Raw genomic sequence first — 17,721 nt, 5'->3', positions numbered from 1 at the left:
TTTCTAGGTTCCTCCAGTATCATTAAGTAGAATTAATCGTACTTAAGTTACATTTACTTGCTATAATTATTTTCACTGATATGACATTTTTTTGTTGAAATCATAAGGCTGGGAACGTAAGCCCATACATAATTACTTTCATATAACTAATTGTCTTTTTATCTGAATACCGTCATCATTGGAAAAACACTTAAAATTGTTGTCAATATATGTAAAAAGAAGAAAGATGAAAGAAAAAGTTTGTGAAATGGAAATTGGTGGGGATAGTATGGTCAACTTTTTCGCTAAGGCAATGCGTGGACTTTGTTGAACCACTCGAACATTATCGACATGCTCCTTAATTTTTTTGTTCCCATCATCAATTTGTAAAGTGAATCTTTATCATGTGTGTTTCTCTTTTTTCTTTTTTGGGCTCAATTTCAACTTTCATTCCCCAATATAGAGTTTACAATGTGTCTTTCTCTTTATTGTGTACATACTAGACTACTATTTTATGTCGGACGCTTATATCATATGCTTATATCATATGCATGTATCACGGTTATAGAATAATGTAATTGTACTTCTAGAGTACTTTTTTCTGTAAAGCCTACTTGTAGAGTACTTCCAATGATAAAACTATTAAAATTAAAAATATTCAAATTTAATGAAATTGTACTGAAATTTAGAATTGTCAACTCAAAATGGTTTTTTCAGGAAACATCTCCGGATATGTTGCTTTCAACAACAAAAAATAGACAATATGCTTAATGAAGTGTTTATTGTCCACTTAGAAATTTCCACCATCATGCCAAAAAAAAAGAAAAGAAATTTCCACCAAATGTCAAATGTTTTTATCCATTATATAATGCAGTCGACATTAAGAATCAATTTTTTTTTACTGTTACTTCACATTCTATTATACATCGATACTTAAAATTACACAAACATTTGATCATAGGATACCTATTAGAACATGATTAATGAGAGGTTCTTAGGGTAGAATTTTTAGCGGAATATAAGAAACCGTCTCTTAAATTTTAACTAAAAAACTAAGAACCAGCTCTTAAGAACCTCTCATTAATCATGCTCTTACTAGTAGGGTATGCCACATAGAAGGCGGTAGACTCACTTCTTCAACATGTGAAAATTAGTTGCGACACCAATATTAATTCACTTTATTGCCTGAGTTTAGTAAGGATGAAGTAATAATTTATTTTTGTTTTTATTAACGCAGGTAGAAATCTGTAAGATCTTCAGAAACACAATGGTGTAAAAAAATAAAATTGAAGAACTTACACATTCATACATCAGAGATATCACTTTAGCAAAACGCTATCACCTAATTGCTTTGACAACAAATCTCTCAAAGCTACTGATTCTAACCAGTTCATAGACGCAACCTATCTCTCATCTCTCGCGCACCATTCCGGCAAAACCTCAACCACTATCTTCTGCAACAGTCTCTGCTCAAACCCATCTCTAAAAAGCACTTCAAGGTCTTTGATGTCTCCCCTTAAATCCAACAAGACACTGCATAGTCCACGATCATAACAGTAATCCAAGATGGAATCCAAATTTATATCCTCCAACACCACAATTTCCACTCCACCATAGCTGGTTTCTGAGTATGCATCAAGCTCCTTTTTGGTGAACAGTATAACTTTAGGATCGGTGTTGGAAGAAGCAAGGATAGGAGACTGATGTGCATTGCTAGCTACTATGATTTGAATAGGTTGGATCGAAACATCAGTTTCTTCTTGTGAGGAAATGCTCGAGAGTTCATCAGCTAACGAGGAAGATAGTATTATGGCGTCATATTTTTGTAATAGCTTTGAGTAGTGTCCACCAGTATCCAAAGCTCTTTCTCCCATCTTGTCAAGAAAACAACCATTGACAGATATAGACCACCTGAAGGAGAGAAAAGGCTTTCATGCTAACATCTGATGGATGAATCCATCGTTCATCTTCTTGCATAAATCTTCCTCAACACCAACAATGACATCGATTCCAGCATCTTTCAAATGGCTGATACTTGAAGAAGAAACGATTGGGTTTGGATCAACCATTCCAACTACAACTCTTTTCACCTTAACGTTGATCAGTGCTTCAGTGCAGGGCGGTGTTCTCCCGTAGTGGTTACATGGTTCTAAGCTAACATAAGCAGTGACATTCTCGGCTAACTCTCCAGCATCTCGAAGAGCAAACACCTAACAATGTTCAACACGAAATCAACTCATAACACATTCAAGAAAACACAATGCAAATCTATCCAAAGCACAACAAAAATCCAAAATTTTCTCATTTACAGAAGTCCTTCAAGCAAGACAACATCTTTTGTTGTTACCTTAAAATGAAAACAGTGTAATCTATCAGAGACACAAGAAATAACTGAAAGTCTTGTCATTTACAGAAACCCATCAAGCAAGATTGCATCTTTTGTTGTTATCTCAGCATGAAAACACAATGCAAAATATCAGAAGCACAAGAAACCATTGAAAGTCTTCTCATTTACAGAAACCCAGTAAGAAAGACTGCATCTTTCGTTGTAGTTACCTCAGCATGGGGCTGACCAGCTTTAGGATGAAAGCCTTGGCCAACAATCTTGCCGTCTTTAACAGTGACACAACCTACCATTGGATTAGGACTAGTGCACCACATTGCTCTTTGTACCAGCTCCACACACTTCCTCATTGAAAATTAATGTGATGAATGTGTTCATCTATATCCCTTATAAATTAATTGAAAAACATTACAACCTTTTTTTTTAGGTACTTGTCATCACTGTAATGATTCTTAGAATCCTTAGAGAAATATGTTGGTTCATCTAAACATATAATAAACTTTTATTAAATTAACCATAAATTCATTATTAATGTTCTTCATTATTTTCTTAAATAAAAATTACGGGATTGCCTAATGTGGCTAAAGTATATATATCACAATTAATGATTTTGAATAATAAAGATTTGATAAAAAATTAATGTATTTTCTATCATATTTGTTTAATTTCAAACTATTAAAATAAATTCAACAAACAAATTAACCATATAATAAAACAATTTAAAGTTTTTTGTATATGCTATATTTTAAATTTTTAAAAATGACTATAAATTACTAAACATGTTAAAAGTCTCACACTCAAATTTTGTGATCCATGATTTAAAATTTTTATTATGACAAGATACAAATGATTAAAAAATCATAGAAGTAGAAAATCTCATTTAAATTATATACCATATAAAATACATAAATATTTTAATTTCAAAATTTACTTTAAACAATTTTTTTTTTGATAAAAGCTTTGAACAAATATTGATAACTTATTTTTTTTTAAATATATATTACCAAACTATTAATCCCATATTTTGTTATCAGTAATTTAAATTTTTTTATATAAAATATAAAAATGTTCAAAAAACCATATGAGTAGAAAACATCATTTAATAAATATTAATATTAAAAATATACTATATATATGTTAATATCATTAAAATTTAATTATATATCATATCAAATAGAAAAAATATTGTTTCAATTAATAAAATGTATTTATATGTCCACATCAATTTAATTATATACGTAATAGTTGCTGACTTTTTAATTATTTAATATATATTTATTATTTATAATATGTAAAATACATATAATACATAAAATTTCAATATATATTTATTATTTCATAATATGTAAAAAACATATAATACATAAAATAATTTATATATAATGTTCATTCCGCGCAAGGTGCATGTGTTACTATCAGTATAAAAGTAAAACTCAAAGCTTGTTTTAGTTCTTTTGCATTAACCGTAAAACTGGAAAACCCAACCTTTATTATGTTAACCGTCTCTCTAACTCCTACAGTCCTACTTGACTGGGTTTTGATTACCATTTTGCCCCAGCCTTAAAAGCTTAAAAGTTTGTTTATTTATATATAAGCCCTTGAAGTTTTTTGATATTGCGTTTTTGCTTTACGTTCTTGATCTTTTACTCGGACGATCTCTGAGAGGAACACGAGAACTTGAATTCCGAGAAAAAATCTTTCTGGAGAAGAAATCGAAGTAGTAAACTTTCTCGAATCGACCAAAAAGAATGTGCCCCTTCGAAGCTCGTCGTGCTCCACCTGGGGTATACTGGACTCCGCCGCCGGCGAGAAGAACAGATCATGCGGCGGCGATGCCGATGTCGGAGAGGAGAAGACCACCGTCATCTGAGAAACGCGATCCCTTTCACATCGTCCACAAGGTTCCTTCTGGTGATTCTCCTTACGTCAGAGCCAAACATGCTCAGGTAATGAAAATTTTAACGCGGGAAAATTGATTTTTTACCCCCTTATCTAGGGTTTCTAATTTTAGTTCCAGTGATCTTCTTGATTCTTGCTAAACACGTTTCTCTCTAATATATACAGTTGGTGTCTAAAGATCCGAACCGAGCTATATCACTGTTCTGGGCTGCAATAAACGCTGGTGATCGTGTTGATAGTGCGTTGAAGGACATGGCTGTTGTTATGAAACAGCTTGACCGGTCTGATGAAGGCATCGAAGCCATCAAGTCCTTTCGCTATCTCTGTCCTTTCGAGGCTCAAGACTCCATTGATAACTTGCTTCTCGAACTTTACAAAGTAAAATCAAAGTCTCCATCTTTTTCTCATTATGAAAGTGTTTATGGATGTGTTGAAATGGGTTTGCAGAAGTCAGGGAGGATTCAAGAAGAAGCTGAGTTGCTTGAGCACAAGCTGAAAGTGATTGAGCAAGGAATGGGGTTTGGTGGTAGGATCGTGAGAGCAAAGAGGGTTCAAGGGAAACACGTCACCATGACTGTCGAGCAAGAGAAAGCAAGGTACCAAGACTTAAGTCTATTGTCTCAATGAGTAATGTGTCTCTTGAGCTGACGTTTCCATTCTTGTTTAAAGGGTACTAGGAAACTTGGGATGGGTTCATCTACAGTTACATAACTATGGGATTGCAGAGCACCATTACAGGTTTGCTTCTTGTTAGTTAGTGTTTGTATCTTGCAAGTCTTTTCCTTATTTACAATTATGCATCCATGAACAGGAGAGCTTTGTGTTTGGAACCAGACAAAAACAAACAGTGCAACCTGGCCATCTGCTTGATGCGTATGGGTCGAATCCCAGAAGCTAAATCTCTGATTGCTGCTGTGAGAGATTCTTCTGCAGAGATTGAGTCCGGAGATGAACCGTTCACGAAGTCTTACGACAGAGCCGTTGAGATGTTAGCAGAAGTGGAATCTAAAGATCCAGAAGATGGTCTTTCGGATAAGTTCTATGCGGGATGTTCATTTGCAAACGGAACAATGAAGGAAAACAAAGCTCCTCGAAACGCAAACAGGAACCACTCGCATGTTCCTCCATCGCCAGCGTCTGTTAGACAAAACTCTGCAGGTCTGTTTACACAACCACGAGGATGCAAAGGGGATCAGAAGAATGGGGTGAATGAGGAAGAGACAGGGGGTGCAGCTCGAAAGCTACTGTTTGACAAACCTATGGGTTCTCAGCGTGTTAAGCTTTTGAAGAATGGAGAGGGAGAAGAACACATGAAGGGAAAGAAGCTGGACCAAAACATGATTCATGATCTCCATGAATACATCAAAGATACTGCAGACTGTTTGAAGAGTGGATCTAAGAAAAGCTGGGCAGATATGGCTGAAGAGGAAGAGGAAGATGAAGAAAGTGTGCAGTCACAGCTTAAAACTGCAGAAATTGTATAGGCTTAACATTGTAATGTTTGCATAGGCATATGGATTTTACATTCCAGGACAAATCTTAGTTCAATAACATAACACACAAAGCACACAGAGAGAAACTTCAGTTCAATGAACAAACATTAAAAAGATGAGTGGCACGACTTACAGTTTGTGTGAAAGTAATACTAGTAGTAATCAATCATGTCTTCTTAAGCTTCTTCTTCCTCTTCCTCTTCGTCCTCCTCATACTCCTCTTCACCGACTGTAGCATCCTGATATTGCTGGTACTCTGCAACAAGATCATTCATATTACTCTCAGCTTCAGTGAACTCCATCTCGTCCATTCCTTCTCCCGTGTACCAATGAAGGAAAGCTTTTCTCCTGAACATAGCAGTGAACTGCTCACTCACACGCCTGAACATTTCCTGTATCGAAGTGGAGTTTCCTATGAAAGTCGACGCCATTTTCAAACCCGTTGGAGCTATATCGCAAACGCTTGACTTCACGTTGTTTGGAATCCATTCAACAAAGTACGATGAGTTCTTGTTCTGGACGTTCATCATCTGTTCATCAACCTCTTTAGTGCTCATCTTCCCACGGAACAGAGCAGAAGCAGTCAAGTAACGTCCATGGCGAGGATCAGCTGCGCACATCATGTTTTTGGCGTCCCACATCTGTTGGGTTAGCTCAGGGACGGTTAAGGCGCTGTACTGTTGTGACCCTCTTGACGTCAACGGTGCAAAACCAACCATGAAGAAGTGGAGTCTCGGGAAAGGGATGAGATTGACAGCGAGCTTTCTTAGGTCGGAGTTTAGTTGACCAGGGAAACGGAGGCAGCATGTGACACCGCTCATGGTAGCTGAGATGAGGTGGTTAAGGTCACCAACTAAGGTAAACAACAGAGGAAACAAGAACAAACAAAGTTAGTGGTTTTCAAAGTACAGTCACATGAGAAAACAAGAGGCTTTGTAATACTCACATGTGGGATTAGAGAGCTTCAAGGTGCGGAAACAGATATCGTAGAGAGCTTCGTTATCCAAAACCATACATTCGTCAGCATTCTCAACGAGCTGGTGAACAGAGAGTGTAGCATTGTATGGCTCAACGACGGTGTCGGAGACTTTAGGAGAAGGGAAAACAGAGAAGGTCATCATCATACGGTCAGGATACTCCTCCCTTATCTTGGAGATAAGAAGAGTTCCCATGCCAGAGCCAGTTCCTCCTCCCAAAGAATGACATACTTGAAAACCTGTTCAAGAAATAGATCAGATCATCCATCACACTCTTAACCGAAAACTGAAATAACCGAATGAGCCGGTTCCCAGTATTTTTACCAAAACCAAACCGATAACAAAAAAAAAAATTACTAAACCCGAATCTGAACTGAACGCTATACCTTAAAAAATCAAAATCAAAATCAAAATCAAAATCAAAGTAACAGAATGAACTAGTTCACAATAGTTTTATCGAAACTAAACCAAAACAATCTAATTTTAAATACATAATGAACGGTTAAGGAATCAAAAAAAAAAAAAAACCGAAAACCAAATGCTTAGGCTCAAACGACTGCGTATCACAAATTTAAATCTAAGAAACGCTAACGAATCGTCATAAGCAGGTGATAAACTCAGGCTTAGCGTGTTCTACTAACAGCAGATCTGAAAAAAACGAAGCGCGAATCTCACCTTGAAGACAATCACAGTTCTCAGCCTCCTTCCTCACAACATCGAGCACCGAATCAATCAACTCAGCTCCCTCCGTATAATGCCCCTTCGCCCAGTTATTCCCGGCGCCAGACTGCCCGAACACGAAGTTATCCGGCCGGAAAATCTGACCGAACGGCCCGGATCTGAGCGAGTCCATCGTTCCGGGCTCCAGATCCATGAGGACGGCGCGCGGGACGTACTTGCCGCCGCTGGCTTCGTTGTAATAGACGTTGATCCTCTCGAGCTGGAGATCTGAGTCGCCCCGGTACTGGCCGGTGGGGTCGATGGCGTGCTCGCCGCAGATGACTTCCCAGAACTTAGCACCGATCTGGTTCCCGCACTGGCCTCCCTGGATGTGAAGGATCTCTCTCATTCTCAGCAGGTGTTTTCTCTCGTCGGGGTCGCTTTGTCGTTTTCTCGAGAAAAATGTGAGAATATTCGGCGACTCCTCTCTGTGTTAATTGGTTGAATGATTGAGGGGTATTAAAAACAAAACAACTTTTGAATGGGGTAGTAATCAGCTATATATAGTTTACGTTCTTAAAACTGTGTCATAATTTGCAATATGGTCCTTTATATTCTCTTGATCTCTTAAGTAACCCCTGATAGTTTCTATCTTTCTCGATACGGTTTCTATACGTGCTATAAAGACCAGAAGATTCGATTTTTGCGTCATCAGTGGATTTTCCTTTGTTGTTTAGAGCTAATTGATCTGTTTACACCATTTTTAGGCATGTAGTTATTTAGAAATCCACCATAATGATCTACATTAGCTGATAACAGAAATTCCAAATAAATGAGTTACAGGCCAATTCCAACCTATCAAATTGCTTAATGTGGTTTTCTCGAGTTTATTTACAACAATGTTGAAAGTGAAAAATAATTATTCATGCTCTTTTCATAATAAATTTTAGAACATAAGAGATATAGAACAACTTGGATAATTGCCGTTAAAAATGTTTTTAACATATAACTGTAAACAAAGTTTTGTCTATGGTTAGAAATAGTAACTATTAACAAAGTTTATACAGAGTTACTAGATGACTTCCCGCGATATCTCACGGGATAATATTATATAAATATTACTTGTGCTAAATATTATATATATATTAAAAATTTATAATAATTTTGATAAATTAAATTTGTTGCTAAAAATTGATAGAGAACTTGTGATTGGTTGATTTGGAAGAACAACATTAAATTTTATTATATTATATTAATTATCTTAACACATGCATCTCATAATTATGAGGGAAAAAAACTACAATGAGTTGTGACATATTTGTAGTATCTATGTCAAAATTAAGAAAATACATTATAATCTCTTTAGATTAATAATCTATAAATTAATATACACTAAAAATTTCTATAAAATAATATAATTTTATTGTCTCAAATTGAGTTTTTGGTTCAATTAGTATATTTTTGGTGTAGTCCCAACATTATTAATTTATAGAGGTTTCACTCTAATAAGTTTGAAAAGATTCTATTATATTAAATGTTTAGAATTATATCCTTATCATTATTTTTACTTATTTAATAAAATTCAAATAATAGTATCAATTTAAATTGATGACTCATTAATCAAAATCATATGCACATGACAAATAAGCAAAATTATCTAAAATCATGGAGAACATGACAAATAAGCAAATTTACTTCTTAAATAATAATATATATGACATGTAAAATCTAAAAATCTTCATAAAATTCATGACTTTAGGACAAAAATTTATGACAATTGAATATATCTCTAATATTTTTATGTACAGTTTCAAAATATTGTTTACACATTGTTAGAACTTTATCCATATATATAATGGGTCGAGATTCTTTAATCAAAGAAAATATGTTTTAAGTGAACCAACATTTATCAACATGTTGATTGATTAACTTGAATTTGAGAATTTTAAAAGTAATTATGTGGACATGTTAGTATATTGTCTAAGATAGTCGAATATTAAACAATAGTGATGTTAGTTTTAGTATTATATGTACACTAATACATAATATAATTTCTGCAATTTAACTTGATTGGTATTTACGAAACAATTTATTATCATGGAAACATACATGTATATAATATAATATATTTTTTGTTTTATATAATAATAATCACCCAAAAGATAACTTGATTGGAATTTATGAAACAATTTATTATCATGGAAAAATATATGTGTATGATATAATATATATTTTGTTTTATATAATAATAATCACCCAAAAGATAAATATTAATTGAATAAAAAGAATTGAATTCATATTATCATTATCAAAAAAATATTATTTGCTGTGTTAATATCCAACATTAATAAAATAGAGTGATGGATAATTGACAATATAATAAATTAAATTAATTATTCACTAAGGGTATTAACGATTTTACTGGTCTAATTTTTAACATGGGAGCTCAATTGTAAAAAATCGCTTCAAAAATAATAGTATATACACCTAACATTATTTTTTAAATGCTAGCAAATATATACACCTAAATATCATTTGTGATAGGATATGTCCCGCACCCTATGTGGACTAATATATACACCTGACATTTTTAATTTTAATATTCATTTTTATTAAAAAATATTATATTAGATAAAATTTTAAATTAATATTATAAATATAAAATTTCAGTATTCATATTGGTAATCAATGTATTAAATTATGTTTTTTGTTTCATAGTTTTATTTATGGGATGGAAATTTTGGATCAAAAAAATTTCAGTAGTAATAATCAAATTAGGAAAGTTGAATTTAAAATTAAATACATACTGTATTTGGTGTAAAAAAAATCTAACGACACTAAAAAGATTATAAAAAATTATAACCCATAGAGAAGATAGTTTAGATTTTAGTAGTACCGAATAAACTGAATGGATGTTATTTTTAAGAAGCCACAATATATGGATATGTCTAAGTATATTAACCGATCCAACCAAATTAACCGAAGAAACCAATTAATTAATATATATATATATTAGTATACTTATATATAAGTTTTATAATAATCTGTATTTGGATCAATATTTCCAATAAAAAAAAATGCTATAATATTAGTCATTAAATCATAAACTAAATATAAGATGAACACAATCATGATATTATCGGTATATATTGTTTATATCTATTTATTAATTAACTGTTCTAAAGTCATGATAATTATATATTAAAATATATATATATATATATATATCATTAGAACAAGTAAATGTTTATTAGTTGTTTTAAATACATGATAAATATATATATATATATATATAAACATAAAAATTTAAACAATAATATTAATTAAACTAATGATTTACACTAAAATCATGTAAAAGATGAAAAATCATCAAATTCACTAAAATTGTGGAGAAGAAGATATATATATATATATATACATAAAAATTTAAACAATAATATTAATTAAACTATTGATTTATACTAAAATCATGTAAAAGATGACAAATCATCAAATTCACTAAAATTGTGGAGAAAAAGACAAATACGCAAATTCACTTCTCAAATAATAATATAGATAGTTACTAGTTTAAAGGATATGAGGTATTTTACAAATTATCTTTGGAAAACAATACTATAAAACAAAAGAATCTTAGGAATAGCTACAAGCCTACAAGACTACAACTGATTAACCATGCCAATGTCTAAATTAAAATACACAATGAATAATTTAGTTTTCAGTTTAGTTTTAGTTTGAGGCATTTAATTTGTTGGTTTTACAAAATCCAAATGAACAAAAAAAATATTTAAGTATGGTCTGAAAATTCATTTATCTAAGAAGTCCTAAGTTGCTCATTTCCATGTCTTCCGTTAATGTAATAGATTTTGTTAATTCTTTTAAATTAGCTTTAACAAAAAATTAGATTCTAATCAGGTAGTTTTACTTGCTTAAGCTCATTAAACTACTGAAGTGAGTATTATATACTACCAGTATAAATATTTCTACATAAAGGTGAATCTGGCTAAAATTAGTTTGTGTAAAGTCTGAATTCCTCTAAGTTCGATCTAACATATATAGATTCATTAATTATATAATTTAAATGTTTTGTTTATAATTAGTTTCGGTTTCAAAGGTTAAATGTACGTTATCTATGGGATAATGATACGTTACTGTGGGATAATGATATTATGGTTTGATTTTAATTATGGGTTTTTTATTTGGTTGAATTCAAACTTTAAAGCCCAGCTAGTACTGTGTGGTACAGTTGTACATACCTCATATCCTTTAAACTAGTAAAAAAGAGAGAAAATACAAATAAATGGTCAAAGGCACGCGTCGTCGTGTAATGTCTTTATAATAGCGGTTTCTTCCAACATAGTGAAAAATTCTGTGAAATCCCTTGCTTGATATTGATACGTACAAGAGTTTAAATACATGGAGAGGTTACACGATCTCCCTATATTACAGGCAATACATGCGTAGTGTATATTAACAGAATAAGAATATGGGTATATTCTTTCACCCTCCCGCAGTTTGATCGTCGTTGTTGCGAATGGTTAAACTGGACCTGAAGGAGTTGAACAAGGAAGATGGTAACCCTTTGGTAAATATATCTGCGTACTGGAAAGCTGTGGGGACATGAAGCACCTTTACTTGACCTAGAGCGACCTTTTCTCTGACAAAGTGCAAATCGAGTTCAACATGCTTTGTTCTCTGGTGTTTGACAGGGTTTGAGGCTAAGTAGACAGAGCTCACGTTGTCACAGAAGACCAGTGTGGCTTTACGGATTGGTATATGAAGTTCCAAGAGCAAGTTCCGTAGCCAACAAGTTTCGGCAACAGTATTCGCCACACCTCTGTACTCTGCTTCTGCGCTGGATCTTGAAACTGTCTGCTGTCGTTTTGAGGACCAGGAGATCAGGTTGTCTCCGAGATAGACGCAATACCCTGAAGTCGATCTCCTTGTGTCTGGACATCCGGCCCAGTCCGCGTCCGAGTAGGCTATTAAGGAGTCGAGCGTGGTCTTGTAGATTTGCAGTCCATAAGAGAGTGTACCTTGAATGTATCGGATGATCCTTTTCAAAGCTGTGTAGTGTTGCTCCCGTGGATCATGCATAAACAGGCAGACTTGTTGTACGGCATATGAGATGTCAACTTTGGATATTGGAGGGCCCCTGCTAAGCTGCGGTAATGTTTTGGATTTGAGATGCGAGCCCCTGCTTCTGAAGATAACTTTGAGTTTACGTCAGCTGGGGTTGAGATCGGTTTGCAGTTGGACATCTCAGCACGTTGAATGATCTCAGAGGCATAGTTCTTTTGCGAGAGAAGGATACCTGCAGTGTTATATTCAACCTTGATTCCGAGGAAGTACTTGAGCTGCCCCATATCAGACATTGGAAATTCATTCTTGAGGCTGTTGGTAATGCGATCCAATAAAGGTTTGCTTGAACCGGTGAGAATGATGTCATCAACGTAGAGGAGGAGGTAGGCCAAGTCGTTGTTGTGGCTGTATACGAAGAGGGAAGCATCTGACTGTGTAGTGACGAAGCCTAGCCGTATGAGGTACCGACTGAAGCGAGCGTTCCAAGCACGTGGTGCTTGTTTGAGGCCATAGAGAGCCTTGTCCAATTTGCACACATGATGAGGGTATGTTTTGTCAACGAAACCTGGAGGTTGGTGCATGTAGATTGTCTCTGATATTGTGCCATGAAGAAAAGCATTTTTTACGTCTAATTGCTTGATCTCCCATTGTCGACTGAGAGCCACATTCAGTACTGTTCGAATTGACGCTGGTTTGACCACTGGGCTAAAGGTTTCATCGAAGTCAATACCTTCCTCTTGTGTCTTGCCATTTGCCACAAGCCTAGCTTTAGGTCGAGTTATGACTCCCTCTGCATCATGCTTATATTTATACAACCACATAGAATTAATAACATTAGCTCCATAAGGCCGAGGAACCAACCTCCAAGTTCTATTTTTAATCTGAGCATCGTACTCTTCATTCATTGCAGGGTTCCAATAAGGATCAAGCAAAGCCTTTTGGTATGTTGTAGGAATGCGAGAGACAGAGGGAGTCAAGAGGGTGAAGATCTTTTTCGGTTTAACAATCCCCAATTGACCTCTTGTTGTCATTCTCGCTGGCTGAGGAGCAATGGCAGGAAGAGTGTTTTGATGAATAGGAGAAGCATTTTGTGAGGTTGTGTGTGTAGGAGGAGCATGAGGAGGGTGCGTAGTGCCCTGTAAAATAGAGCGAAAGATAGGCGAAGGTGTGTCTGCGCTATCTAAGAAGTGATATGGCTGAGTGTTTGAGGAAAGTGTTTGAGCTGCAGGGAAAGTATTTTCGTCAAACACCACATGTCTGGAGATTATGATGCGATTTGTTTTTAGATCGAGGCATCGATAACCTCTATGGTTTAATGGGTAACCAAGGAATAGACATGGAGTTGAGCGATGAGATAGCTTGTGGCGATTAGCATAGTTGACATTAGGAAAGCATAGAGAACCGAACACTCTGAGGTGATCATAGGTAGGAGCTTTTCCACATAGCATAGAGTGAGGTGTTTTGTTTTGGATGGAGGACGAGGGGAGAATGTTGACGACATGGGCAGCCACATGAAGAGCTTCAACCCAGTATTTTGGAGATAACTGAGCCTGGAACAAGAGAGAACGTATTGCATTATTGAGAGTGCGAATCATTCTCTCTGATTTGCCATTTTGCTGGGAAGTATGAGGACAAGAAAATCGAAAAAGAATCCCATGATCATCAAAGAATTTGTGAAAGTTATGATTGTTGTATTCTCCCCCATTGTCACATTGAAAAGCTTTTATGCTAGCCTGATATTGAGTTTGAATAAAGGTGTAGAAGTGAAGGAATTTAGAAAACAAATCACTTTTTTGTCGAATGGGATAGACCCACACATAGTGTGTGAAGTCGTCTAGAAATAGAGCATAATAGCGACATCCACTTAAACTAGGAATTGGTGAAGTCCAGAGATCAGAATGGATTAGCTCAAAAGGTCTTGTACTTTTATTAATGGAATTTGAAAAAGGAAGTTTAACTTGTTTAGCTAATTGACACACATTGCAAAAAGGCAAGTGGTCTTTATTACAAGAAAGTGTAGAAGAGGAAACAAGAGTCTTAAGCGCATCAGAGCTAGCGTGAGCCAGTCTTTTGTGCCAGAGCGAAGAGCCATGAGCGACCAGAGCAGTTTGTGTTTGAGCTTTTTGAAGAGCAGGCGGGAGCGGGTAAAGATCTCCAGAGCTTTCACTGCGGAGTAGAGTTTTCTTGGACTTGAGATCCTTCACAGAAAATCCAAAAGGGTCAAATTCTACAGAGCACCAATTATCTTGTGTAAAACGCCGAACAGATATGAGATTTTTAATGATTTGTGGTGCAATGAGAACTTTGTTTAGAGTAAGAGGCCGGGTCATGGTTGGAATAAAGGAAGTTCCAGAAGATTGAATGGGAATAGATGATCCGTTACCCACAACTACTGTGTTTCCGGTGCTCAGATTAACAACAGAATGAAGGTTACCTGATGAGGAGGCGAGGTGGGAGGAGGCACCAGAGTCCATGTACCAGTTTGGGCTTGGCTCCTGTAGCGTCATGGTGTTGAACGCCTCAGCAAAGTCTCTTGTTGGTTGTAGCCCGTGATCGATCATGTTGGCGTCATGTTGTTGTGGTGTGAAAGCTCTTTGGTTGAAGCCTTGGTTGAAGCCTCTTGGTGCAACGCCACCGTAAGGGTTTGGACCCCAAGTGTGGAATTGGTTGGAAGGACCCATCCAGTTGCTGTTCTGATTGTTCCAGAAGGAGGGTTGCATTCCCCAGTTTTGGTATTGTGGTCGTTGATGATAGTTGTTGTAACGGCCACGTCCACGGTATCCTCTGCGATTACCTCGAGTGTTCCTCTGTTGGTGACGTGGTTGCTGATGTTCCTCTGTTTTGTTGGGTTGATCGGTTGCGACCAGAGCAGTTGATGAGGAGGCGTTGTCAGCATGTGTTCCTGAGGCTTTGTGCGGTTTCTTAAGTCGCGTTTCCTCGAGCTCCAACATGTTGCGAGCTTCCTCAAAAGTTGGAAACGGCTTCTGGTGTTTGATCACGTTGATGATGTGATCAAACCGTTCGTTGAGTCCATTTAGCATGTACATCACGAGTGTTTTATCGCCCACCGGGGCGTCAACATTTTCGAGGAGATCAGCAATCGATTTCAGACCCTGGGCGTATTCTTGCACCGATTGATCGCCTATTTCCTTGGTGCGAAGCTCGTTATCGAGATGGATTGCGCGTGATTCCTTGTTGTTACGAAATTGGTTCTCGATACGTAGCCAAATGTCACGAGCAGTGCCGCCTGTCTTGAATGAAGATTTGAAGAGTGGTGGAGCTAAGGTACCGTAGATCCAAAGCTTGACCAAACCGTCACGTTTCTTCCATGTTATATCATCGTCTCCTGTCGGGACAGATGTTCCGTCGACATGGCCGAGCAGATCAAAGGTTAAGCAGTGCGTGAGAAAGAGTTCTCTCCACGCATCATAATTAAACACGTCCAAATCGAGGACGATGGGGATATGAGTTTTTATGTTTGTCACTCCAAAAGCTCTGTCGACAGTGGCCATGGTGGTCATCAGAGACGAAAGAGTTTTTTTTTTTTTTTTTTTTTTTTTAAACACGGTTTCCCCAACGGCTTTCCAGGCCCAAGAGACTAAATACAATAAGAGTTATGATGATAGAAAATCATATTCTCTCAAAGGCAAGCACATTAAGGGAACACATATAGTCCCCTCGGTGCGGAGAACAGAGACGACGGCGACCATCGCGGCGGAGGAGGATGCGTTATGACGGTGGTGGTGATTAAGGTTTTCATGGTGGCCGTGCTCGCCTTGAGCACGAAGAAGCTAGCCGCGGGGATCACTCTCTCCGCCTTCTCCCTCCTCTTCCTCGAGCGTGTGTTCACACTCCTAAATCTCTGCCCCGACGCGCAGGTTCGGCTCGGTACGCTGATTGGGAAGCTCATAGGTAGGAAGCGTATAGAGAAGCTAGAAGAATCGTCATCCTCACAGAGAGACAAGGTCTCTTTTGAAATCATCGAAAGCGTTGAGGAAACGTCGACATTGGATAAGGCGGAGGAGAGAGAGGTGCAGACGATCAGAGACGTGGTGTTCACGAAAGAGAAGAGTAAAAGCGCGAAGCTGAGATCAAAGATAGTGAAGAAGATTTTGCCGAAGAAGCTGAGGAGTTACAAGAAGAATAGGAAGATGAAGCTCGAAGAAAAAGAACGAGCGGTAGAGGTAGTAGAAGAAGAAGAGTTGTTGACTGAAGTTTCCAGTTTGTATTCCGAGGATATAATGGAGAGCAAAGTATCTGAGGGAGATGAGATTGGTTCGAATCCGCCATTGTTGGAGAGCTGTGAAGAGATCGAGGAAGAAGAAGAAGAAGAATCAAAAGGGGATCTAACGAAAGCGATTGTGCTGATGATAGTGATTGCTCTTGCTGGATTGTTAAGCGGCAAAGTCGTAGCTATTGGTCTGACACTCTCTTCGTGTCTGATTCTGAGATTGGTCTGCTGTAAATCTCAAACTAGTCTCTGAACTCCAAAAAAGACTCGGCCTTTGAGAAATTTTGTTTTGTTCTGTTTCCGTGGCAGTGGTGGGGCCTATGGATCAACGGGTTGCGGTGCTGAAAGGGAGTGTTGTTGGGTTGTTGGCAGTTCGAAGCTACAATTGTTTGCTTATGAAACTGTAAATTAAAAACAAAATCATATGAACAGAGGAAATTGTTAGTGCTTTATATAATGGTCAAAGAGTGAAAAGAAGTGGTTTACTGTGAAGGAGAACAAGTTATCAGTGTCTTTTGAGAAATTAATTGTTAATAGTGAAAGGCACTCGAGGCAGAGCATTAACGTTTGTGTCGGCTAGATCGTCATTGTTAACAGTGAAAGACACCATGGGAGAATGTTGTTGAATCTATAGATGGAATCGCATGTGGAAAATATTATAAAATAGACTATAATTTGTATGAATGAGAGTTGGACTGTTTATTGAAATCTCATCCTAATTCAAAGTATACTACAATTTTAGTTCTTAAATAGTGGAAAGCCTCATTGCTTGCTCAATCATGTCTAGCATTAAGATATGTGTATACATGACTTGCTAGTTGAGTGGAGTTCCCAACAAATGTAACGGGTCATGTTTATGTGTATTTTTAATACAAAAAAACATCACATCACATCACATCGCATCGCATCACATATTTGGTGATGTATATGAGTTTTATATTGTATAATGTTCCCAACAAATGTAAAGGGTCATGTGGGTTTCATTGTGATCTTTTCATATATCAGTGCGTTTTGAGGGTATCTTCAAATCTATTCCAACTTTTTTTAAAAATAAAATAA

The 17,721-nt window shown here is 36.4% G+C and overlaps 4 protein-coding genes across 4 annotated transcripts; 2 read left to right on the top strand and 2 right to left on the bottom strand.

The window, feature by feature from the left end:
• Nucleotides 1-1,298: 1,298 nt before the first annotated feature.
• On the bottom strand, nt 1,299-2,673 carry LOC106305564 (riboflavin biosynthesis protein PYRD, chloroplastic). The gene is given in 2 exon segments (XM_013741931.1): nt 1,299-2,189; nt 2,536-2,673. Coding segments are annotated over 2 exon segments (1,029 nt in total).
• Nucleotides 2,674-3,939: 1,266 nt separating this feature from the next.
• LOC106306336 (protein POLLENLESS 3) lies at nt 3,940-5,786 on the top strand. The gene is made up of 5 exons (XM_013742911.1): nt 3,940-4,269; nt 4,388-4,600; nt 4,670-4,818; nt 4,892-4,960; nt 5,034-5,786. The coding sequence occupies exons 1-5, from the start codon at nt 4,072-4,074 to the stop codon at nt 5,704-5,706; spliced, it is 1,302 nt and encodes a 433-aa protein (XP_013598365.1). The 5' UTR covers nt 3,940-4,071; the 3' UTR covers nt 5,707-5,786.
• LOC106306335 (tubulin beta-9 chain-like) lies at nt 5,721-7,871 on the bottom strand. Its single transcript, XM_013742910.1, has 3 exons — nt 7,368-7,871; nt 6,662-6,931; nt 5,721-6,568 (listed from the first exon to the last, which is right to left on the bottom strand). The coding sequence occupies exons 1-3, from the start codon at nt 7,759-7,761 to the stop codon at nt 5,892-5,894; spliced, it is 1,341 nt and encodes a 446-aa protein (XP_013598364.1). The 5' UTR covers nt 7,762-7,871; the 3' UTR covers nt 5,721-5,891.
• Nucleotides 7,872-15,941: 8,070 nt separating this feature from the next.
• Nucleotides 15,942-17,300, top strand: LOC106303337. Its single transcript, XM_013739634.1, has 3 exons — nt 15,942-15,965; nt 16,020-16,044; nt 16,092-17,300. Exons 1-3 carry the CDS (start codon nt 15,942-15,944, stop codon nt 16,913-16,915), a joined length of 873 nt encoding a protein of 290 aa, XP_013595088.1. The 3' UTR covers nt 16,916-17,300.
• The last annotated feature ends 421 nt before the right edge of the window (nt 17,301-17,721 follow it).

The sequence above is a fragment of the Brassica oleracea genome, chromosome C7, assembly GCF_000695525.1.
Source record: "Brassica oleracea var. oleracea cultivar TO1000 chromosome C7, BOL, whole genome shotgun sequence".
NCBI lineage: Eukaryota > Viridiplantae > Streptophyta > Magnoliopsida > Brassicales > Brassicaceae > Brassica > Brassica oleracea.
This window is presented reverse-complemented; position numbering and strand designations above follow the sequence as displayed.